The sequence below is a fragment of the Oratosquilla oratoria genome, chromosome 19 (genome assembly GCF_046742065.1).
Source record: "Oratosquilla oratoria isolate Oo_2021 chromosome 19, ASM4674206v1, whole genome shotgun sequence".
Lineage (NCBI taxonomy): Eukaryota > Metazoa > Arthropoda > Malacostraca > Stomatopoda > Squillidae > Oratosquilla > Oratosquilla oratoria.
Window position 1 is genome coordinate 26,290,099 of NC_134795.1, and position 25,729 is coordinate 26,315,827.

The following is a 25,729-nucleotide window of genomic DNA, read 5'->3' on the forward strand; positions in this document are numbered from 1 at the left end:
ATTAAATTATATTTGTGATAACATTATCTGAAGATAATAAGCCATATCCACTGCCTCTGGTGCTTCTAGTGTCTGCAGCTAGGGTGCTTTTCACTACCGTACTCTTATTTTCTTAGTTTCCTAGTACAAAGGACAACTAAATCTATTTTCCCCCACAAGGAAAATTAAAAAGCCTTCAGCACTACTAAATCCATTAGGAAGATTAGCATAGGAAGCATCACTATACACAACCACCTTACACTTAGAAGTATTACCTAGCCCTGGTAAGTACATGGAACTCTCAAAAGTACAGGCTTTCCTTAAACAATTGTTTGTCTCACTCAGATCTACTTTTGGATTAGTCACTTTACAGCAAGTTCTAAAACATATAATAAATTAGGTTTTGAATTAGCACATAACCACCCTAGTTGGCCTACCACTTCTAAAACTTTTTTATTTTATTTTTTTTTTTATTACATTACAGTACTTACATTTATGGATTTTAGATTTACAATGTTCATTTTGATGAATTGTGACACCATGTTCATTCTGTACAATATCTAGTCCAGTATATTTGAAAATAGCACTGCTCTGCTCATTGAACTTAAACTGCTTCCTAATTTTCCTAATGATCATTTCTTCAAAATCTATTGTCCCTTCCCAGAGGAAGTCATCTATATGCATCAAGAAGATGCCATATAATTCCTCTTCATAATGCCAATAAAATGCTGCAGGATCAGTTTTTACTTGAATGCAACCATTCTTCAACAAGAGAGTCTTTACTGTTAGATACCACTTCCTAGTTGCATCATTAAGGCCATAAACACATTTTCTCATTTCCATAGTATATTTTAACAACCTGCTTCAACAGGGGGAACAACATATACCTTATGCTGAAACCATTCAATTTGTAAAAATACAGCCTTAATATCATTTGAATTTACTCCCCACTTTTTGGAAGACAATATAGTAGCAGAAGATCTCAACATTTCCTTGCTAACAATAAGAGAATCTGATTGTATTTCTTCCCTTTCCTCAAAGTCTCTGGCAACCAGCCTTGCTTTAATTTTCTTTTTTCCTTCACTGTTCTCTTTTTTCTGTTACCACCCATCGCACTGACAATGCTTTTTGACCCATTTTTGGAACTTCCACATAAACCTCAAAATCTTTCCAGCTTATAAGTTCATTTTGTTTGGCTTTTGCAAGATCATGGTTTTTCATATTTTCACAGGCCATTACTATTTCACTGGGCTCTTGTATTTCGTCGTCTTCTGATACTGTTACTGGTACCCACTTTTCTACATCTCTAGTCCTGTCAATTGCTGATATGTGCCCATCTTCATATTCAATATTTCTCCAACTATTATATTTCCCTATTGATTTCCCAGCACAACTGTGCACAGTTACTTCCATTTATTTGACTTTTTTTGTAACATATTTGCTTTTTGTCAAATATGTGGAATATTTTTTACTGTCACACTGTCCTCTGATGAGTTCTTGACTGTGGTATGATCCTCTTCATTTGTTTTATTACAATCATCATTTTCTACTTTACTTTCCACTGGATTTATGATAGCCTCTATCTCACTCTCCTTAATCCCAGTATTTTCTATTTTTTTCATGTTGATGCCTCACCATATCAAGTAGAGCACTTCTTCCTTCTTCAATGTCTTTTTTATAGTTATATGGTATTTCCTGAACATGTGTTTCATGGGCTTTGACAATATTTGATCCATATTTCAAAGTCACTGTTTTACCATCTTGACCAATGACTGTAGCTGGTCCTTTCCTTCCCTTTTGCTCTTCCCTCTTAAAGTAAACTTGTTCTCTGCTTTTAAAAGCTTTACCAGTGGTTCTTACTCTGTGTCTTAATGCTCGTTGTATTTTCTCGGAGGTTTCAGCAGCAATGAAGGCTTTCCTTGCTGAGTGGCTAGCATTGAGATGTTTAGCAACCATTTCACTAGATAGTGTACCTTTTAGTGCAGGAAGTTCATCATTAAGTGTACATGGAAGATTAGGATTCCATCCATATACTAGTTTATATGGGATAAACCCCCCCTACCATTTGAAGACAGTTTTTAGCAGTGACTACCCATACTAGAGTTACTTTTAAAGACTGTGATGGTTGTTCTCCCATTATTTTTGTAACCATCCATTAATGGCATGATTGTGCTCACACAGGCCATTACCAAAAGGATATTTTGCTGTATACATCACTTCAGTGTGGACAGCCAACCAATGAGAGAGCAGCATAGCCCTGTACTGCTAGCCAATTGGAAACCTCTAAAAATGAGTATTTTAATGATCAGATTTGATCAAATATTCACATTTTAGCCACTGAAGAGGCACCAAAGGGTGTGATAATGTGTTCTGGCCTAATCTTTACTTTAGAACCCATCCCCAAAGTATTATGCAATCAATGTCATATGGAGATATTCTATGAAAACTTCCTGTGGAAGGCAAAAATGCCCTTAAAAAAGAGAAAAGGTAGATGAAAAACTCTGCAACAATAATCTTGCCATAATTTTTTATCAGATATGCTTGAAAGAAAATCTGCCCATATATACAAAGTATCTATGTGTATATATATATATATATATATATATGCAAAGTAGACCACTTGGAAAAAGAAATTAATGAAGCAGAGTGCTTTTGTATATTGCATCTTCAGTTCAAAAAGTACATAGTTAATAGAAATACATAGATTATATATACATGAAAAAGGAACAAGGACAGTTTACATAAGGGTAGAGGACATTTACCCCCTGGAAGAGGGTAAATGTCCTATTCTCTAATTTTCTAATATACCTAGACTCAAATTCATGAATGGTTCCAATTTAATCTACGGTATATCTTTGATTTCCAATTATCAGATTTAGATTTGAACTCTGGTATTGTTTGAGCTTAGGCTATATCACCTAAGCTGTTCCACATGTATACATCTATATGGAAAACTATTTCTTTACATCCTTTACACATGTGCTCTTTTTAAATTTACTTCCATGATCTCTTATAGTCCTCCCATCTGTAATGTGATCTCAGGCAGAGTACTGTTTCTTGCTGCATTGCTTCTGACCTGGATAGTGGGCAGGAGACAAGGATGACCCTTCATCCACGAGAAGCCAAATTGAGAGGGAAACAATAGATGGTGGATGGAAGTAGAATGGGTGGGAGGAAGTTTATGGCTTGACTAGCTACCTCCATATAAGGGGAAAGAAGCCTTTGGTATATAGATAGAATTTTTTACTATTTTATCTTATGCCCCAACATTTGTGTGCCACCTACACCATACTAAAGTATTCTGGCATTAGGGTTATCATTTCAACTGTACCTAATGGGTAATGATTCTCATTTTAGTGTGCTTTGGAAACCTATGATTTCTGTGGCCCTATACAAGACACTTCATGGCATTGGCCCCTCTTGCAACTATTTAAGACTCTAAAACCTATTTCTACAATGATTTCATAGGCTTTTCAACCCTTGGTTAATGCACAAATTTATTATCATTTAGCTGTGGAGTAATTTGATTAGTTTTCTAACAGCTGTACTCAAGAAGAACACCAATGCAGTCTTATGATCCAAGTGCAGTATATTCCCTGTATTACTAAATAACTGTATTGTATATGATATCAAGAGTCCAAGGAGTGATGGATCAGAGAGTATATAACATAAATAACTAATATTGAAGAAAATTACTATACAGAACAGTGTTTTTGTGCAGTAATTCTGTCAAGTTGTACTAATTCATCTTTGATTATTTCTGTTTACAGAGCCTGGTGTAGTGATGTTTAGCAGGCGTGGTTATCTTGTGAAAGAGAGTGTTGGAAAGGCTGTAATTCCAGTTACCCGAAAAAATGGAGCAGATGGTAATATTTCTGTTAAGTGGCGCACAATAGAAAAAACTGCTATAGATGGCAAGGACTTCAAAGGTGGAGAAGGAATGGTTGAATTCAAGCACACTGAGGTAAGGGCTGACTTACTTTAATGAGTAATTCCTGGAAACAAATGATGGTTATATGATAATTGTGGTCCTGCAAGATGGATGGTAGAGAATTATCTCCTGTCCATTTTCAAAACTTATCAACCACCTCACCTCCATTTGGACTGGGTCCAGTTCCTCTCTCAACTTCTACTGTATTTCCTACATCTTTGCACACATGGAGAGCTGACAACCATTGGCTGGTTCCCTCCTGCTACCACTTTCATTCAATGACAGTCCCAATAAATAAAACACACATAAGTTGAAAGTTTATTCTCACTGTGAGGATGCAGGCTTCTAGTCAATGAAATAAGAATTAATTGTCATTCAACTATGCTTTAAGATAGAATGTATAGTTATCCCTTCATGCATAACTGTAAGCATATTTTACATGTGTGAAGAGACAGCCATCTGCACAAGTTATGTATGACAGTATCTAGAACCTATATCCCTTTGAATGATCTAGGTGCAGATTTTTTTTACCGGGGTATTGACAGCATGGTACAATGCAAGTGACTGCATGGTAATGTGCACCAAGTGCTTTAGGGACTGTTTTGGGACAAGAGTCTCACATCTTTCATGTTTAAGTCAAAATGTAATTGTAGAGGAATTATGCCACCTTCTGTACTATAGCGGTTTCTTCTTTATGTTGTTCCCTTGAAACCCCTTTACCACTTCTATAACTCTACCTCTTCAGGATCCCTAAGTGGCAGGGGTGGGGGAGAATTCTGCCACTGTGTTTCCCATGTATATCATAAAAAGCACCTAAATGGGACAGAGTAATGGGAGTAGGGATCCTGTTCTTATATGTTTCTCCTACAAAAAGCCAAGGAATAAGAGGATCTAGAAGGAGGAGTCCAACCAGTTCATTCTTAGATTTAAATAAGATGCAAATGTCACAAAACACAGGCCCTAGTTATCTTAAGTGACTATCTCATTTTCAGTAACTGCATTAAAGATATGTGTAAAGTTGAACCTTACTGCTCAGCATATTTGCCATAAATATGTTTTTTGTTAAAACTATATGAAATTAAGAATTATTATCTACTTTTTGACTGATGTTAAAAATTGAGTCTGAATTATGTGATTTTATATGACAACTATAATGGCACATAAAGGCAAAAATAACCTTTAAATAAATATGTATTCACTGATTTTTACATTTATTCAATCTGACATGACTTACAAATCACTTACAATATTCTTTTATTTTACTTCTCCAGTTTTATTTATTTATTTTTTAAGGTTCTCTCAATCTTAAAACAGTAAATATGTTTCTAGCAATTTTGGTTGTCACATAAAAAATGTTCTTGCATTGAAGAGTGGCTTATTTTGGCATACACACTTATAAAGGAGAACCACCCCTGATATGAAATAACTATTACTTTTTCAGTCTTGTGTTGAAATGTTCTTCCAATAAATCCTACTATTTGCTGGCCAGTCAGGGTCAGTTTTAGATCTTTAAATACTATGGCACATAGATCTTTTCATTGATCTAATTTCTGGAGCTGATTACTACTCATGGAATAATCATTACAGTTATTTTTGTTGCCTATATTCAAAACTTTATTTGTGTTGAATTCCATTTGCCTTTTAATGTTCCACTCAACTAAATTATGTAAACCAAACTAGTTGATCCCTATCTGTCATCAATAAATTTTGATATTTTACATGCTAGACCACTATATAATTTACATAAATCAAAAAGAGAACTGCACCAAACACAGATTCCTGAGGAACACCACTCACTATATCACACCACTCAGACAAATTTCCATTGAATATATCTTGTTTGTTTCTCTCTGTAATACAATCTTGGACCCAATTATGAATATTTCCTATGATGCCATGTGTGTAATTTACTGAGTAGCCATTTATGCTGGACTGTATCAAATGCTTTTTGGAAATCCAAGTAAGCTATATCATACTGGTAATATTATGAAAGAGGTCAAGGAGGTTGTTTAACACAAATGTTCTCTTCTAAAACCATGTTGTCTTTTCAAGGAAATCCACAATTGTATCCCTTAGAATCAATACCATAATTATGCCTACAACTGACATCAAACCCTTAGTGAATGGGAAAAGAATAGGGAAGAAATCTGAGTTAATTATTCAGTGCACTATGTCAAAGAGCATGTAGCATATTTTTCATGCATGAATTAGAAAGTTTGATTAATTCTGTAAATATAAACAAAATAGGTAAATACAAATACAGTACAGTATATCAATTAAGACTGGAAAGATATTGAACTTTAATCATTTTTTATGGTTGCAGATTGAGAGGAATATTGAAATACCTATCATCGATGATATGACAGCAGAGAGAGATGAATACTTTGAAATAGAACTCTTCGATGCTGAGGGTGGTGCCAAGATTGGGCAGGTCAACCGAACAGCTGTCACCATTACTAATGATGATGGTAAATTACTAAACATTCTAATTAGAAGTATTATGTAGTCATATTTTCTTGTTAAAGAATCATATGATGCATAACTGAAGTCTTGATTTAAATTTTTCAATTACTCAGTTCATTGACTCAAGCCTTCCTTGCACAAGGCCCATGGCTCTCAAGTAACACAACAGCCACTGGATTGGCCCATAAGTCACTCAAGGAAAAAACATTGTATTTACCTAGTTGTATCTTAAAGGAAGGGGAGCTACACTCATGGTATCCCATCTCTGTATTTTGCCATATCTAATTTGCTCTTAAATTCTTGTATTGTTTCTCCACACAATATTGTTTCATCTAGTATGTTCCCTACATCCACCACTCTGTGGGGAAAGCTATTTTTTTCAGGTCTCTTCTATAACTGTCCTCTCTTGTCCCAATTTAAGTATGATAGGAGTTACTAGGCTGGATAGAGTGGGAAACAAGGAGGTAAGGAGAAGAACAGGGGTGGAAAGGGAGTTGGGAGATAAGGTTGATGAAAAAGTATTGAGACACATGGAAAGAATGAGTGAAGAAAGATTAGTAAAAGAGGTGTGAAAGCTAGAGGTAGAAGAAGTGAACATGAGGGGGCAACCAAGGATGAGATGGATGGATTGAGTAAAAGGGGCATTGGGAAAAGGGGAATGTCTGTTGAGGAAGGATGGAAGAAGTCAGAAGACAGGGGTGAATGGAGAATGGTTGTGTATGTATGATGCTGTGATGCATGGAAGGGAGTGGGTGGGGGATGGGGGTGAGGGAGTATATACGAAAAATAATTTGACACAGCCCAAAGGGATTTCTCCCTGTCTTCTCTTTTTCTGTAGGAGGGGATGGAGGGGGGGGGGGGGGTTGCTGATTTAATGAAATGGCCTTGCTGTGGATGTGCTGTGGCTTGCATTGCTGCTTCTGACCTAGGATAGTGGGCGAGATGTAGTGATGACCTGTCATCCAGGAGGAGCCAAGATAAGAAAGAGGGAGGGAGGTGAATTGGAGTGGAGTATGTGGGGATGAAATGGGTGGGAGTGGAATTTATGCCTTTGTTTTTTTTTTTGCTACCTCCCTTGTAAGGGGGAAAAAGCCTTTGGTATATGTTGTCACAGATCACTTGTGGCTCGTAAAATTTGGCTGAATTATACATATACATAAACAACTCGTTAACTAATACATCAACTACAGTTTGAAGAAACTAAGTGGTTTGCGAGAGTATCACCAATTTGCGTAATTGAAGTTTGAAACTCTGAAGCATCAAATACCAAGACTTGGAAACTCTGAAGCTTCAAACCTCCGAAACTTCGAAACTCAAACTCCAAAGCCCGAAGAGTTTGAGTTTCGAAGTTTCGGAGGTTTGAAGCTTCAGAGTTTCCAAGTCTTGGTATTTGATGCTTCAGAGTTTCGAACTTCAATTACGCAAATTGGTGATAATCTCGCAAACCACTTAGTTTCTTCAAACTGTAATTGATGTATTAGTTAACGAGTTGTTTATGTATATGTATAATTCAGCCAAATTTTACGAGTCACAAGTGATCTGTGACATATGTATGTATATATCACATTTCCAATCAACAGGATTTACAAGCTGCTTTTGTCATCAAAACTATTGTATCTCCCAACCAGAGTGGCTTTTCTTTCTCACCTCTGGGAAGCCCATGTGTGGTAGAAACTGTGGATCATGGCTGTATATCTCATCAACTTACTTCTACCCACATTTATTTTCAACTTCATCCTAACACATGCCTACCTAAACTCATCACTAACTTAGACCCTCCTTTGACCCTGCTACATATGCAGTGTAATCTGCAAACACCAGCTGGCTCACTTCCCACTACATGCCACTATCACTGTCCAACCCCAATCCCCTTCCCATCTTCCTTGTATTTACCACCAGTACCACCCTATCCATTAAACTGCCATGCTGACATGACACAGCTCTGACATAGCCCCACTTTCACCTCAAACTACTCTCCATTTCCAATCTTAATGGAAGCTCTACTGCTTCCACCTCCGTAAATTTATACCATTTTAGTCCTTTTCCAATCCTGTGATATCATTCCATCTTTTATTGAACATACATAATAGTGTAAACCTTGTCCATTCCTCCTACCGGTGATAAAGACCATCTGGTGACAAAGACAGTTCCATGTTAATACAATGCAAACATCAGCCCAAAGTTTTTTCCCCTACATATCTATAGGAGGGCTCAAGGACCATTGCCAGCTTCTGTGGGGCTGCTGATTTCCAGTCAGCAAAACTCTTGACAACAATTGATTGATCTAATCTCTTCTTATGGAAGAGATTAGTGAAAAGTAATCACTCTGGTCATATTTTCCATGCGAGTATATAATGAATGATTATTTTTTGTTTACAGATTTCAACAATGTTTTGTCAAGAATGATGGTGCAGACAAATGCCAACATAGATGCTATGCAAGTACACCATGAAACCTATTTAGAGCAGATCAAGGATGCTTTGAATGTTAATGGTGGTGATATTAAGAATGCTACTGCTGCTGATTATGTAATGCATTTCTTCACCTTTGGATGGAAGGTTAGACTAATTAGAAAAATGTCTATGTTAGAGTTTAAAACCTCTACTGTATTAGTGCTTTTGTACTACTGCTGTCCCTCCTTTATGCTGTATCCTAGAACAAGTTCATTACCACTTGTATGACTAACTCTTCCTGATCCTCCTGGTAATGGGGTGGGGGGATTCTGCCACCATAATTTTCAAACGAGTCATAAGAGGTGACTAAATGGGCCAGAATGAGGGTGACTAGAGATTTTCCACTTTGTATTTTTCTCCTACATAAAGTCAAGGAATGAGAGTGGGAGGACTCCTAACAAAACATTAGTAAGTAGACCATTATGTGTATGTGGTTGTAGGATAGATGAAAGTAAAAGGGAAAATTTTGCCAGTAAGCCATGATTGTGAGATGGAAGATGAATGTGTTAACATTGAGTGAAAGTAAGTTGAAAGAGAGGGCCTCAGGGGAGATGAATGGGCAAAGGAGGGAAGAAGTAGTTCTGCTGGTAATTGATGAGATATGGAAATGCATGGTGGAGTGGAGGGAAGTGTCTTCAAAGATAATGTAGGTGAAGGTGAAATTAAGATGGGAGATGTTGTCTTTTGTGAGTGCATACAGTCCTGATAGTTGAAAAGGTGAAAAGGAGAGGAAGGCTTTTGGATCAATTTAAATGACTAGAGTTTTGGGAGGGATGTAAATGTAGTTGTGTTTGAGGATCTCAATGCTAGTGGAGATGAGCTGATAGATGAGTAGGGAGGTTCAGGGTCAGGTAAGAACTATAGTGGAGAGAATATGATAGAAATATGTTTAGAGAGTTGATGATTGCAAATAGTGTTTAAGAAGAGAGCCAAGCATAACTTAGAGGGAAAGGGTGGTGAAGGGAATGAGGGTTGAGAGAACATTAATAAAGTATGTAGTAGTACCCAAAGGGAGGATTGGAATTTTTGGATGTAAATGTTTTCAGGGGTGAGAGAAGGGCCGTGGGAAGGATGCAGGTCTTCTGCAAAAGAGACCTGGGGGAATACATTGATTGATCTGTTGGGTTTAATGATCAACAATTCTGCTTTATCCCAGTCCAACAAATGAGCTTGGATAAAGCAGAATTGTTGGTCAGTGAGTTTGAAAAAGGAAGCATCTGAAAGCAGAGTTCACTTGGGGTTCTATACTAATGACCAAAACAAAAGCATGTTCAATAGAACATTTCTATTAATCCATACAACTCACATGGTAAATGAAATATTAGAAATCATCATGCTCTTATTTTCAAAAATTCTTGACTCCCTCACCTTCCCTCAGTATAGAGTAGACAGACATCCTCCATTTGGTCTAGCTAGATATAATGGCACTACATAAGGACAAATGTCCCCCTGGGGGTTATTGTATTCATGCTCAGCTTTACAAAAATCAGAACACACATAATTGAAATGAATCTTTCACCTATCTCCTTGACTGAAGAACTTTTGTTTTGATATCTAGTTTTGCCAGCTTTGATAATATAGCTCTAGAATAGAGTGTTTTTTTAAGGCTGATTCTTTTTTTCCAGATTATCTTCTCCTTAGTGCCTCCCTCAGGCATATTAGGAGGATGGTTGTGTTTCTTTGTTTCTCTGGCCTGTATTGGAGTGCTCACAGCCATCATTGGAGACTTGGCAGCCATTTTTGGATGTCTTGTGAACCTTAAGGATGCTGTGACTGGTAAGGATGTGATAATACAAGATGTTATATTTTCAGATTATTTTATTCATGTGTTAGGAAAACCTGTAAAAAAAACCAATCTTAATCAGTGTATATTTGTCTTTTTTCCCTCACAGCCATCACATTTGTGGCATTAGGAACATCATTGCCAGATACCTTTGCTTCAAAGACAGCAGCTATTCAAGAGAAATATGCTGATAATGCTGTTGGGAATGTGACTGGCAGCAATGCTGTCAATGTGTTCTTGGGTCTGGGCTTGCCCTGGTTTATTGCTTCAATCTACCATTATGCTAAGGTATTGTCTATAAGAATTAATTCCTATTATTTTTAATATATTCTAGTATAATTTGTGTGTATTTATTTACCTACTTTTATTTTTCTTCCATGCAAAAAGTCCTCCATCCATTTCAGTGCTTTACCTTGTGTTTTCCAGTTTTCTTAACAGTTTTTTGTGTGAGACTTTGTCAAAAGCTATCGGCCCATTAAGGGGGAAACCGATAAAAACTAAACATGTAGAGTAGAGAGATGTTAACGCGGTCACTACTGCGAAGAGAATGGTTATAGTGTGCGAGACTTGTGGTGGAGGGCAAGGGCCCCCCCCCCCCTTGCCCCAATGGGGCCCCTTACTGAGGATAAGCGTTGCCCAGACCCACAGAGTGAGGATTTTAATTTCGCAGTAGAAATATTCGCGCTACGCGAAAGTATCCTATTGTAAGGAGTACCAAAGAGTTTGTATCAGGGAAAAATTAATTTTCCTGCGAAAATTACATTTTGTAAATTTAGGAAAGCACAATCAGCCCATCTGTCCCTTTCCTGTATTATATCTAGTAGTCTTGAGTAAAAACAGATCAAATTTGTGTCACATGATCTTCCCTGTCTAAATCCAAATTGTCTTGGATTTAGTATTTTGTTCTCCAGATGCTTTATCCATCTACTTTTTATAACTTTTTCACAAATTTTGGCCGCCATGCTTGTAAGGGAAATTGGTCTGTAATTTGTTGGGTCTTCCTTGTTTCCTCCTTTATGTATTGGTACGATATCAGCATTTTTCAGTTTGTCACCCCCTGAGGGCTGCTCCATGTGAATCAGATGTGGGTTGACAGCTTTTGGAAATGGACAGCTTTGCTGTACATTCTGCAGAAACCACCACATCAGTCATTGGTTCCAATTAGATCAATCAATTACTAGAACAGATATTGATTTATCTATTTATTTACTTATTTTTACAAGTCTTGAATTAAGATTGCATTTTGACAATTCTTTGTCACATCAGGACTGATTTCAACATACAGAATATATATATATATATATATATATATATATATATATATATATATATATATATATATATATATATGTATATATATATATATATATATATATATATATATATATATATATATATACAGTATATATATATATATATATACAGTATATATACAGTCAACTCCCCATTAATGCAAGGGTTATGTTCTTGGAGATGTTGTGTTAATGGAAATCGTTTGAACGGAACATGATTTCTCCATATGAAATAATGGTAATAGTGGGGGTTAAGTTCCTGGACAACGGGAAAGTCCATCTATTTTGGGAATTTATTACTCAAAATCCTAAACACACTATTAATAAATTTGAAGGTTACAAAAACAATAAAAACACACATTCTTACTATATTGGTATTTATTGTGTGGTAAAATAATTTTTTTTATGCATGTAAACATTATGACACATCACTACCATCACTGTCATTTGCCATGCTCCTGTCCCCAACCTCACTCCCCTCTCCTTCCTTACCCCGCTCTGCCTCCTCACTCTGCTCTCCCTCATCACCTCACCCTGCCTCCTCACCTCCCTCTCCCTCCTCGCCTCACCCTGCCTCTTCTTCCTTGACTGTCTTTTTTTGAAAGAAATGGTGGAGTTTTGTCTGTGTCATCTTTTTCTTCTTTTGATCTAACATCACTTTGTAACAGTTCAGCTCTGACATAACTTTTCTGGCCACTGTTGCACTTCTGTTAATATTCGGATCTTTGGCTTCCAAGCTATCCAGTCCTTCTCGTATAAACGAGAATGCTTTTTCGAGATCACTTTTGGTAAAGACTCCCGGGTTCTGGGGTTTCTGATATAGGCTGAGATGCAGCTGCCTCCAACTCTGCATTCTGTATTGTCTCCATATCTAACAGTTCTTCATTAGTCAGCTCCACTGTGTGCAATTCTAGTAGTTCATCAATGTCCTTCTGCTCAAGTTGGTCAAACCCGGCTTCCCTGCCCTTGTCAAGACTTTCCTTGTTAGCTTTAGAGACATTTTCTTGGATGTCAAAGCTGACGAAATAATACACCAACTGAGGACACAGATGTTTCCAAACCCCGTTTAGGCATTTCATTGGCACTTTCTCCCAAGATTCTTTAATGAAGTGGAGAGCATCTTTGGTAAACTGCTTCCAATATTCCTTCACGGTCATCTTGTCTTTTTGTGTCCTTTCAACCATGTCAGTCAGGGTCAAATGTAGATAATACGACTTGAAGGTTTTAATAATTCCTTGGTCACATGGCTTCAGAATGGAAATGGTGTTTGGCAGCAAGAAAACGAGCTGGATGTTGTTGGAGAGATTTTATTAACGGGGGATGGCTGGGAGCATTATCCAAGATCAGGAGAATCTTGAATGGAATCTCTTCTTTCTCACAGTAAAGTTCTAACTCTTTCTCCAGTTTCCCAAAGTAGTCCTTGAATATGCTCCCCGTCATCCATCCTTTTTTGTTGGAATACCAGTAGCAGGGTAGAAAGGTCTTGACATAGCCCTGTGAAGACACAAGAACAAACAAAATTAGTTTAGTATGCCGTAAATTGTGAGTTGGTGACACAATTTTCTTTTTTGTTTTGGTGTACGAAAAAAACAAGCATTTACAATCTTGGAAAAAAAATTCAAAGCTTTCATGACTAATAATCAACATCCATACATACACACATTCAATGTTCGTGGATTTTCCGAGTGGTAGACAAGGGCAGGTTTCAGCTTGCAGTCTCCCTCTGCATTGGCACCAAACAAGAGCATAAGACGATCCTTGAAGACCTTAAATCCAGGTGCAGTCGTCTCCTAAACCAAGATATAGGTCCGGTTAGGCATTTTTTTCCAATATAGACCTGTCTCATCTATATTGAAAATTTGCTTGGAAGTGTAGCCACCTTTCTCGATGATGGTCTTGAGGGTAGCCGGATACATTTTGGCTGCTTCCACATCGGCAAATGCAGCTTCCCCAGTCATGTTGAGATTGTGGAAGCCATATCGTTTCTTAAACCTGGTGAACCACCCAGAACTGGCATTGAAGGTCTTGGCTTTGTCTTTGTCTTCCTCATTCTCATCTTACACATCCTGGTAGAGATTTAAAGCTTTAGCTTGTATGATGGCCATGCTGATAGGGACATTATGCTTGTTTTGGTTTTGAATCCATTGAGCCAATAACTTCTCCATCTCCATGGATCTTGCTTGGGAACATTGTGAAGAGGAGGCTGATGTACCAGCAACAGAACTGGCTCTGATCTTGTCAGCATTCACCCTGATGGTCCGCAAAATGCTCTCATTCAGTCTGGTAGCATGAACAATAACAGAAGTTCTTTCACCCCGATCATAACGATCCAACACTTTTAACTTCTTTTCTATGGTCACAAGTTTTCTTGATCTCTTTGCTGCACTCTCCTTTGGGGTACCAGGATGCTTGGGTGCCATAGTACACAAATTTATGTAACACAAAACTTTGATAAAATTGTCTATGAGTTCCACACACTATGAGGGCTGGGTTCACACTGAGGACAAGAGGCAGAGAGCAGGAGCATGGGAGTCAGAGAGTCTCTCCCACGCTCTGGCGGCGAGATATTCAACTACAGTAGGCGGGAAATTCAACTCCCGTAACATCAGACATTTCGTGTTGTCAGAATATATATTAATAAATTTTAAGTCGTGTAAGATTGAAATCGTGTTAACAGAACTCATGTTAATGGTGAGTTGACTGTATATATATATATATATATGTATATATATATGTATATGTATATATATATGTATATATATATATATATATATATATATATATATATATATTCTATTGAAAATCACAGCATACTCAGCGTTCGTGATCTTTTTCTTAACACTTTCAATTCTTCTAATAATTCTCTTCTTAGAACTTGGTAAATTATAAATAATATTTCCAATGGAGTCCATTGTGGAAATAAAAACTAGAACTTAACGACGTTTCGCCTATACCTTAGGCATCTTCTGGTAAATTTTATTTTCTAAAGATACATACATGCTTATAAATACAAATAGTTACAAAATGTGAAATATTAGGAGAGATGGTGGTGCAAGAGTGCTGCCGGACTTTTCATCTTCGTGGCGCGACGTGGGATGCCCCAAAAAGTTCCAAATGTCCGCACATATTTTGCTGTATGTTGATATTTGGCATATGGTTTTTGATCAAAACTGCCTCCAAACATTTTAATTTTCTTTTGTCGTTGGTCTTTGAAATTATGACTGTGTTTTCGTTTAATTGGTCTCGTGATATGATAGTGTTGTGTGTTTTTGTGATGTGATTTTTGATAGCGCCGTTATGCATGTGAAATGTCAGTCATAAAGAAATTTGGACCTAGGTTTATATTTGAAAAAGTGTGTACTGATCTTGTGAAGTACTAACATTTTAACTAATATAATTTTTGCCCTATAGGGTAGACCTTTTGCAGTACCATCTGGAAACCTTAGCTTTAGTGTGAGTCTCTTCACGGGGCTTTGTGTTGTATGCATTATCATCCTATTCATCCGAAGGTAAGTGACTGCTGTGTTTAGTTTAAATGTAACTTTACATTATCATTACATTTCCTCAGATATCTACAACCTCATAGTAGCTGATAACAGTCTTACATAATTTGCAAAGTCCTTTCATGAAAAGAAAGTGCTGTATTTACCTAGTTGTGATTTTTGTTGTCTCTTTTGTGCAGGGCCCTCACATGAGGGGGGGGAGAGGCAAGCATATGCCCTGGGGCAGCACATTTAGGGGGGTGGCAATTCTAGTATGGACATGGTGCCCACAAGGTTGACAAAATAATTGTAATAAAAAAAGGCCAAAGGAGCCCTAACCTAACCTACCAAGCCTAACCTAACCTAACCTAACCTAACCCAACCTAAACTAACCAACCTAACCTAACCTGACCTAAACGCACTTTGCCCCAGGGCAGCACTTAGGCATGTAAGGGTCCTGTTGTTGTGTGTATGTGGAGCAGTCTGTAGAGTATATATTTACCTAGTTGTTGCCTTGTTGTAGTGTATTTACCTAGTATCATACGGGAAGGGAGCTATGCTCGTGGTGACCCGTCTTTGTATCTCTCAGCATCAAGTATTTTTCTTAAAATCTTGAATAATGTTTGCACACACTGTTTCTTTGTCTAATTTGTTCCAAGTATCACTCTGTGTGGGAAACTTTTTTTTTTTTTCAGATCTCTTCTGGAATCTTTTTTTAGTTTCTTGCCATGTCCTCTTGTTTTTCCATTGTCCCATTTCAATAAATAATTCTTATCTAAGATTTCCATTCCCTTCATAATTCTATAGATAGTAGATCTCCTCTTTCCCTTCTTTGTTCCAGAGTTGGTAATTCTAATTTGGACAGTCTTTGTTCATATGTCATTTTGGAAAGAGTTGGTGCCAGTTTTGTTGTTGCTTTTTGTATTCTTTCTAATTTTTCTATATTCTTTTTGGTACTGGGTGTCCATAGTGTTGCTGCGTACTCGAGTTTTGGTCTTATTAGTGTAGTTAATTTTTTTTTTTTTTTTATCATTTCCTCGTCCAAATTGGCAACTGCCATTTTTATTGACCTCAATTTATTGTAGGTTTCTCCAACTATTTTATTGATATGCTTACTTGGTTTCAAGTCTTTGCTGATCATCACTCCAAGGTGTATGAATTTAGAGTAATGCTCATAAGAACCAATCTAATTTCCTGCAATTGTCACACCTTGCTTTGAATATATAGTTTTGTCTTGGGTTTCATTTTAATCTAATTTATTCCACAACTCTGAACTTCTATGTAGAAAGCCATACTTCTTGACATCTTTTATTTATTATTATTATTATTATTTTTTTTTTTTTTTTTAGTTTTCTACTATCATCTCTTGTTGATTTTCTTGCACCAGTTATTCTTTCCCGTCCAATTTCCCCAAACATACTTCTAGCTAAATATAATTATAATGTTACCTCTATTTCTTTGTTCTTCTTCCATGCAAAAATAGTGTCTAGATTATTTTCCAATTGCATACTTCCACTTTTATAATTTGGTAGCACATTAGCCCTTTTCCAACCAGAGGCACTATGCCTTCTCTTAACGAACATAGAATAAGTCTGTGAATTTTGTCTGCCTGTTGTTCCTTACAATTCTTCAAATATTCAGTGTGAGATTCCATCAAGTCCTGAAGCTTTTGTCACATCCAATGATTCCAAAAGATCACTTCCCTCACTTCTACATTTATATCTTTCAAACCCAAATTCTTACTTCCCTTTCTTTGTTCCAAAAAGTTGCTCTCCTTTGTGAAGACAGCTTGGAAATGTTTACTATTTCTGCCTGAGCTGAGGCCTCCTCCAAGACATGATTATCCACTATTATCTTGATGATTACTTCCGTGTCTCAATTTACCACTGATAAACCTGTAAAACAGTTTCAGTTCATCTTTGCATTTAAATACAACACTTCTTTCAAAATTACTTTCTTCCTGCAGATTCTTGTATAGTTATTTCTAGCTTGTTTGTAAGCTTCTTTTGCTATACATATTGTTTATTGTTTCTTCTCTTCCTCCATTTTCCCAAATCATTACTTTTTTTTTCTTTCTTATCTGACCCCTTTTGTTAAACCAATCCAGTTTGTTTCTTCCATCATCCATGAGGAGCTAAGATAAGAAGGAAGAAAGGGAGATGGATGGGAGTGGAATGGGTGGGGCTGGGTATATGTCGTTTGACTTTGACTACCTCCCTGGTAAAGATAGATAGTTTAGTCTTGTGTGCATGAAGTATATTCTCTATCTTCACAGGCATCATAGTCTTCATAGAGATTATAGAGCCAACCAGTCTCATATGCACCACCATTTAAGACTATTGTCATAATATTTTCAATCACATAGACAGATTATCAAATACACATATTTTTATTTTTGTAGACATATGTATTTATAAATCAAGGTAAAGTTTACTTGTACAAGGTCTTATCTCTTACAAGAAATATAAATCCAGTATATATTTTTAAAATTTTCAACTGTTATTATACAGTGAAATTGCTTAAGTGTAGGTTATGTGCTTGGAGTATAGGGGAGGAAATTCTAATATCAGTATTAATTTTTTCTTCAGGAATCTACAAATTTTTGGCAAAGCAGAACTAGGAGGACCTGTTGGTCCCAAGTATGCTTCTGGAGCATTAATGATCTCCCTCTGGTTCATATATGTGATAGTTTCTGCCTTAGATGAATATGGCCATTTTGAAGCTGATGAGAAATAGTTACATTAATGGACTTTTTCCATTAATAGAGTATTTCAAGAATCGTCTATTTATAGGACATTAGTTCCTTCAATCACTGAACTATATGAAGTCTTCTTGGAACTTCATTGAGTTCTTTCATACTATGGAGCCATGCCGATATGTATACCTACTGTGCCACAATCTTCATCCAAGTGGTTTCAAGCTCTGGCTCTATGTATGCTAACTCATTCCAGCCTATACTTTATCATAGACAATAGGTCATCTATTGTTTCATTTCTCTTAACATAGCATAATAACTTTTCAAATCTCTATCTTGTTGCCTGTCTCTTAATGTGGAACATGTTTGAAATGTGTAACAAACTTATGCTCTGTTAATAATGAAAAAGTATGATATATGCAACTGTTTATGATACAATTTACAGCCTCAAGTCTGTTCTTTAAGAAACCAGCTGCATCTAGAAAGATGTTTATTGCCAGTGGTTGGACCCACAGATCTCTTAGCTGAAATATTGGACCCAGTTTTGGGACTTAGGTGCCAGCCACAGGGCTAAAGCCTCAGTATGGATGAAGAACATTGGAGGCTTCATCTCCAGAAAACATGCATGTATGCCTCTCAGAGACCAGTATAAATACATGCAGATGTCTCCAGTTGTCACACCAAGGATTGTTTCTATAAGAAAATTGTGTTGTATTGTTATACAAAAGAATCAATTGTGTGTAATGTGTCAAAACTCCCCTGATGTAGTGTTTAGGTACATGAGATATACATTATTTTTCCATTAATGATGTTTTTCTTTTGTAACAGAAAATATGTTAATTTTTCAGTGAAAAAAACCTGCTGATAAAGTGGAATGAAAAACATAATCAGATGTAAACATTAACTATCAAAGGTTTTTACATGAAGGTAGTGAATTTGTTTTTAAATTTACAGTCTATAGTATGTTAGACTAACAGTTGTTACTATAATGAAATCCAGTACATCATTGTTGTATTACTGTACATGGATCTTTGAAATGTTTGATAGTGAAATATAAGAAATAAATTCTTTTTGAATCAAAGAGGAATGGTTATTTTATTTTTCTGGTGGTTGTATTTGAAGTATTTTGAATAAATGAATACAAGTATTAGATGCATCTAAAACTTTAAAGCTTGTGGTATCAGGATTCATCTTCAATGCAATTCTGAATTATTTCCTGTTCAAGCACTATATACTCACAAATGCCTTGTTCTTTTATGCAATTTGAGCATTCTAAATGTGCAGGAACAACAATGGGTGTCTGCATGAAGTTGTCCTGCAAGAAAGATGACTGTCATCTTCTAGCTACCCATATTCAAGCCCTATCAACTTTTTTACTTCTATTTGGAGGTGCAACCTGGTGGGGCTGGCATCTGATCTTCAAACTTGACCAAGGATCATGCTTTATCAAATTTATCTTTATTTTCTTCACCTTTTAAACACAAAGAGAACTGACTACTAATGGCTACTCTATCCTACTAGTTTCAGATGGTAACAGAATCAGTGCCACAATAATACAATGCATATGTTAGCCCAAGGTTTTTTCATAGAGAGATCCATGGGAGATCATAAGGACCTTTGCCAACTGCTGTGGGGCTGTGGGTTTCCAGTCAACAAAACTCAAGCAAACAATTGATTCATATGTTTTAGTTTGTGTCATAAGTCATATTTTATCTAATTTGAACTCTTTTGGCCTTCCTCTATAATTAAGCATATGAAAATAATAGTGGGTAGGTATTAGTATCAAATGGCTTTCCCCATATGAATACTGACCTTATAAATTTCATTATATCAATATTTAAAGGACTTCAATCACATTCCAATAGACCAGACTCGTACAGCATCTTTAAGATTGGAAGGAGAATTTTCTTTAATTTCATCTTCAAATATATCTCTATTCTGCTCTTACCTCTTACTTCTTTTACCACCTCTGTTGCCACACCTGTTTGACATAGGGAAACGCAGGAAACTAAGATTAGCATATGCTAATATTGATAGTTTACTATTGGCTGATATTTTGTGTATAGTAGAGACAAAACTCCCAAAAAATTTTACCCACAGTGGGGGAACAATTGATATTCCTCCTAGAGAAAAGACAGAAGATTAATTGGGTGGAAGGGTAATATTTGTGGTGAGAAGTGACATAGAGGTGGAAGAAGCAAATATGAATTTTTCCATCATTAAACATAGTGTACAGCCTTTTCTTTATTCCTAAACTTATTAAGCTCAAAAGTACAAAGACAACTGTATGTATTGTATTTTGTATGTTCAGGCTTAATCCCACCTGTAATGATCAGGGGCCCATGGCACATGTATAAACCTTCCCAAGTTAACAGAGGCAGAATGTGGGATCATCACAGGAAGCCTCAACATCATCTTTCTTAAACTCTATGTTATGATGTGATTTAGGAGCTGAGTACACTGTGTACATCAAAATTCTCCAGTGTGGGCTTTGTAACAGACAGATGCTGTAGACTCATGACCACTCAATTGTCTAATGTACATAGGGTTTACATCAACAAGTTTAACTTGGTCAACCAGCAGGTCATGTTTGCTAGACCGATCATATCGGCACAGCAATACAGACCCTGGAGACAAAAGCGAGCTCTCATATGTGAAAAATGAAGAAGTGTTAATGTGGAGTTGCTTTTGTTGCAGTGCACCAAAGTGATCTAATTAGATATAAGATTTCTGGAAGTACTGCCTTCCAGTATTGTTTTTCCAAGCCATGGGTTTCAAATGTGAGACATATTGTACCATTATACCTAGGCATTTCCAATTGGGTAATGAGGGGTTTTCCTACTAGTTGCAGTACCCTTTTGAGAAAGATATGTTTTAAATTTTAGGAATATAGAAGACATACCCATGTATAAGCGAATAAGACTAGATATTTGTCTTTGCATGTTTATTTGGGCATGGAAGCACAAAAGGAAACTGCAAGTACTCATTAACAATCATTAATCTATATCCTTAATATCCAATTATCATATTTAGGTTTGAATTCTCGTCTTGTTCCAGCTTGAGTTATATCACCTTTTAAGTTATTCCAAATATGCATCTATTTTGGAAAACTATTTCTTTACATCCTGCCTTGTATTTTTTCTCAATTTGTTCTCATGACCTCTTAAAGCCATTCCATCTTTAATCAAGAGATCTCTTCTGTCAATACAATCTATCCCCTTTAGGAACCTGAATACTGTAATTATATCACCTCTTTCTCTTTGATCTTTCAAAGTTGCCAGACCCAATGCTTAGTCTTTCTCATATGGTTTATCTGCTGAGCTGGTGACCAGTTTGGTTGCTGCCCTTTGTATTCTCTTAATCTTACTTATATCCTTCATTCTTGGTGGGGACCATGCCATTGATGCATACTCTTCTTGGAAGGATCAGGGTTTCAATTATTCATTTCCACAAAAATCTGATCTACTCAACCCCTACCTTTCCTAAACCCACACTGTTCCTTGCCAAACATTCCCCTGTTCCTCTCCTAATAGTCAAAATCCTCCCATAAGCCTTCCCAGCTACACTCAACAGATCCCTATGAAACTACTACACTCCCATTCGTCCCCTTTTCCCTTGTAAAATGGAACTATACAGGCACTCCTCTAGTTCTCTGGCACTCTACCCTCCCTTAGACACACATTAAACCTCAATAGCAAGTCCACTATTACCGTACCTCCCTTCTTCAGCCACTCCACATGACACCCATGTAACCCAGGTGCCTTACCTGATCTTATCATTTTCAGTTACTTGCACCTCATCTTTTCTTATTTCTCCTCCATTTTACTCTTCCATCACAGTCATTTTCTTAGTGTCTCCCACTGCTACCACCAATCCTTCCCTATCCTCCAGATTCAACAGCTTTCAAAAGTTCTCTGCCCATCTTCCATTAAGATCTCTCCATCTATGCCTTTTACCGGGTACCATTTCTTCTGTACTTCACTCACCTCCCATTCCTCTCTTGATTTCCTTCCAAAATTCTGACAAAGGGCTATCATTAGAAATGTAACTCCTCAGCAGTGTACACACAGGTGAATACATACATACATACATACATATACCAAGGCTTTTTCCCCCTTACTAGGGGCGTAGCCAAAAAGGAAAAGGCATAAAATCATTCCCACCCATTCCATCCCCGAAAACACTCCACACCCCTCCACCCTCCCTCCCATCTTAGCACCTCCTAGATGACAGGTCATCCCTGCACCCTGTCCACTGCCCTGGGTCAGAAGCAGTGTCGCAAGACACAGCACATCCACAGCAAGGCCGCTTCATTAAATCGGCGACCCCTCCCTCTCCGTCTCCTCATATAGAGGAGAGGACGGGGAGAAATCCCTTCGGGCTGCGTCAAAATTTTGCTCACACACACTACCTCACCTCCCATCCCCTCGTCCATTCCACCTCATGCATCACAACATCTTCCATATACAACCATTCTCCATTCACCCCTGTCTTCTGTCCTCTCCCGTCCTTCCTCAACAGACATTCCCCTCTTCCCCAAAGCCCCCTTCACCCCATCCATCCATCTCATCCTAGGACGTCCCCTCATGTTCACTCCCTCCACATCTGCCTTCCATACCTCCCTTACTAGTCCCTCCTCACTCACTCTCTCCATGTATCCAAACCATCACAGGTGAATAACGACACAAATTTGAACAAGGAGAAAATTACTTTATTGTAAATTCTTCATGTAAGGTTACTGCAGATGCTACATACAAAAAAACATAATGGATAAGATATTTCTTCCTCATATAGCAAAATGCCTCAACTTGTTTTAGGAATTTACCCTTTAGGGCTTTAGTCACTCTGGAAGCTCGCTGGCTGAGTGGGTTCGGGTGTTGTTACAGCAAAGATCAAGGTGATGGTAGTTCAAACCCTGCCACCAGCAAAGTTGAACCAAGGGCATGGTTCATTAAATTCCACACTACAAAGTCCTCTGTGAGGGGTATCATCCTAGCCCCACAATAGGGGGAGTTTGTGATGTTAACCCCTTCCATACGGTGCCGCATACATAGGCGGCATGAGGAGCAAGTGGATACGCGAGGCTGCCATATCGGCGTCTTGATTATATTTATTGTAGTTGCCCCTGCGTAATGACATACTCTCTAAACCAGTGGTTCCCAAACTTTTTTGTGTCATTTTCCCCTGCACCCAGGTCAACTATCCAGATTTCCCCCTTCATGTGTAGCAGGGAAAGAGTAGTTAAAATACTGTGACTATTTACTAATTTATTTTTCAAATGTGCAAATATACTGATAAACAGGCATTCTCTCTCTCTCAGACATGAGAAAATCCATCAGAGATTTTTTTTAGTTAGTAGGTAGTGTAATTATTTCCCCCTGGTAGCCTCAAATGTCCCCCCAAGTGGAAATTTCCCCCAGTTTGGGAACCACTGCTCTAAACTGTCTTCATAACATTTTCTATGGTTATCAATATTCACGGGTGAAAGAGAGAACGATCGATATAAGCGGTGACTATATTTTATGATGCGAGTATAATTACGAAACGTACGTCTCAAGACCGAGAGAATACAAGGTCTACTCACGCGCATGTTGTGACGTCATCAGAAGTGGAGCCCACAGAGAAAATGGTGAAAACGTAAGTGAAAATGTTAGGTAAAAGAGAAAACGTATAGGCACCACACAGTTTCTGGGAGACTTACCTATTTTATGTTCTGCAACCGTTAAAATGGGGGTTCCATTTTGGAAAAATATTCTTGTGTTTTATTTTTGACATATTTAATATAGAAATTTAAAGGTTAATCTTTGTGTAGAGGGCAAACAAGTATCCAAGTCTATGAATCCATTTACCACAAACAATTATCTTTGTCTATGAAGAAAACGATTTGCCAAACTTAAAGGATATGGCATGAATTATCGATTATATGAGGATTACCTGCTGTAGAATAACATGCCACTGGCCAACTCTCATTGCTGTGTACACTTGTTACAGCTACTGAATACCCCTACATCAAACTATATTACTAATTGAAGAATAAACATTGTAGATTATCAAGAAAAAACTTTAACACTAAAATTATTTTGGAATTTAGATTGCATACCAAGGTTGAAATTGAATAAAATGCAAAAGTCATTTCAGATTTTATTTCACTTCACCAATTTACATAATTTATTTTTTACTTTTCTTGGCGAATTCGATAAGTTCCTGTTTAAAACTCACAACCGAAAATACAGTCTGCATTTAACAAAAAACTTTATAACATCACTTGGTAGGTTCACATATTTGTATATTTCTATGCACACTTTGGATGTGGAGTTTACCTCATCCTTTAAGGATTTGTCTCCGTGGTAGCAATTAAACAATTTTTTCCATTTGCTGCAGTGCTTTGAAAAAATCTACTGATGGTGACTTTAATCCGTTATCTATTTGACATATGAAATCTACCCAGGTCTCCTTTTCTATCATTTCACTGGCAAGAAAGTTGTACTGAGGGAACTTCTTAGCAATGAAACCCCCAACATACCTCAGTGCTTCAATCTCAATACAGTTCTCTAGAGTGTCTTTGGACTCTTCTAAGGTAATATCATCCCCTTCACCCTCTTCATCCACGTCTTCAAAGTCTAGCATTGCAAAAAGCATAGAGGACACTGCACAATGTGACGGCATAATTATTTTAGTTACGCATAAGTATTATAAAAGAAAACGGAGACACGTTCCCGACTCCTGCCACACCTGGACTGAGGCCGGAATTTCAACGAACCGTCGGCCAGGCACTTCTTGTGACGTCACTGCGCAAACGACCTAAATACTGGTTAGCTGTTCAGTAGACCTTGTATACTCTCGATCCTGGTACGTCTAGCAGGTAATGCTGCCCGTGAAATTTTGGTCCGTACTGAAGAGGTCACCTCAACCAACAAAGTTAGGAAAGGAGTTGGAGAGATATCTTTATAATATTTTCATGTTTGAGTATTTTTTTTAGAACAAGACAAAGTTTATGTAAATTTTGTCCAAGTAGTAGATGAACAAAAGGACGGTCTCACTAATTGCCGAACAAAACCGATAAAAGCCGAACATACCAACAAAACCCAAACAAGGACGGTTTTTGCTCAAATGCACACTTCTATATATATATGGTTGCATTATTTGAACTATTTTCTTTAAAATGTGTGATTTCCATGTAATATGATCAAAGAGAAGTTACGTTTTTATCCTCTGCAAAATTACCGAACACAGCTATGATTCTTCCAGCCCGCCGTCTATGATCACTGGTGGTATGGGTCAAACTATACTCTTTTAAGTTTCTTACTGTTGTGTTGTTAGTGTAATAGACTGCATATAGTTGAATTATTTCAACTATTTTCTTTAAAATGTGTGATTTTTATGTAATTTGACCAAAGAGAAGTTATGTTTTAGCCTCTGCAGTGTGACGTAACACATTCTAAAGAAAATAGTTGATATAATTCAACTATGCGCAGTCTATTACACTAATATCACAATAGTAAGAAACTTAAAAGAGTGTAGTTTGATCCATACCACCAGTGATCATAGACGGCGGGCTGGGTCGAATCGTAGCTGTGTTCGGTAATTTTGCAGAGGATAAAAACGTAACTTCTCTTTGATCATAATACATGGAAATCACACATTTTAAAGA

The 25,729-nt window shown here is 37.2% G+C and overlaps 2 protein-coding genes across 15 annotated transcripts in view; one reads left to right on the plus strand and one right to left on the minus strand.

Moving 5' to 3' along the window:
* LOC143035813 (sodium/calcium exchanger 2-like) overlaps positions 1-19,165 on the plus strand; it is a 243,254-nt gene extending 224,089 nt beyond the window's left edge. For all 14 annotated transcript variants that reach the window (XM_076202805.1, XM_076202804.1, XM_076202811.1 and 11 more), the window contains 7 exons: positions 3,750-3,943; positions 6,234-6,378; positions 8,753-8,931; positions 10,452-10,602; positions 10,719-10,897; positions 15,313-15,410; positions 17,972-19,165. In XM_076202805.1, coding sequence (XP_076058920.1) covers positions 3,750-3,943; positions 6,234-6,378; positions 8,753-8,931; positions 10,452-10,602; positions 10,719-10,897; positions 15,313-15,410; positions 17,972-18,119 — 1,094 coding nt within the window. In that variant the 3' untranslated portion in view covers positions 18,120-19,165. The remainder of the gene's footprint in view (positions 1-3,749; positions 3,944-6,233; positions 6,379-8,752; positions 8,932-10,451; positions 10,603-10,718; positions 10,898-15,312; positions 15,411-17,971) is intronic.
* Positions 18,429-25,729, minus strand: part of LOC143035815 (uncharacterized) — a 149,093-nt gene continuing 141,792 nt past the window's right edge. The window contains exon 2 of the mRNA XM_076202818.1: positions 18,429-24,983. Within this exon, the coding sequence (XP_076058933.1) occupies positions 24,433-24,744 (312 nt within the window). The 5' untranslated portion in view covers positions 24,745-24,983 and the 3' untranslated portion in view covers positions 18,429-24,432. The remainder of the gene's footprint in view (positions 24,984-25,729) is intronic.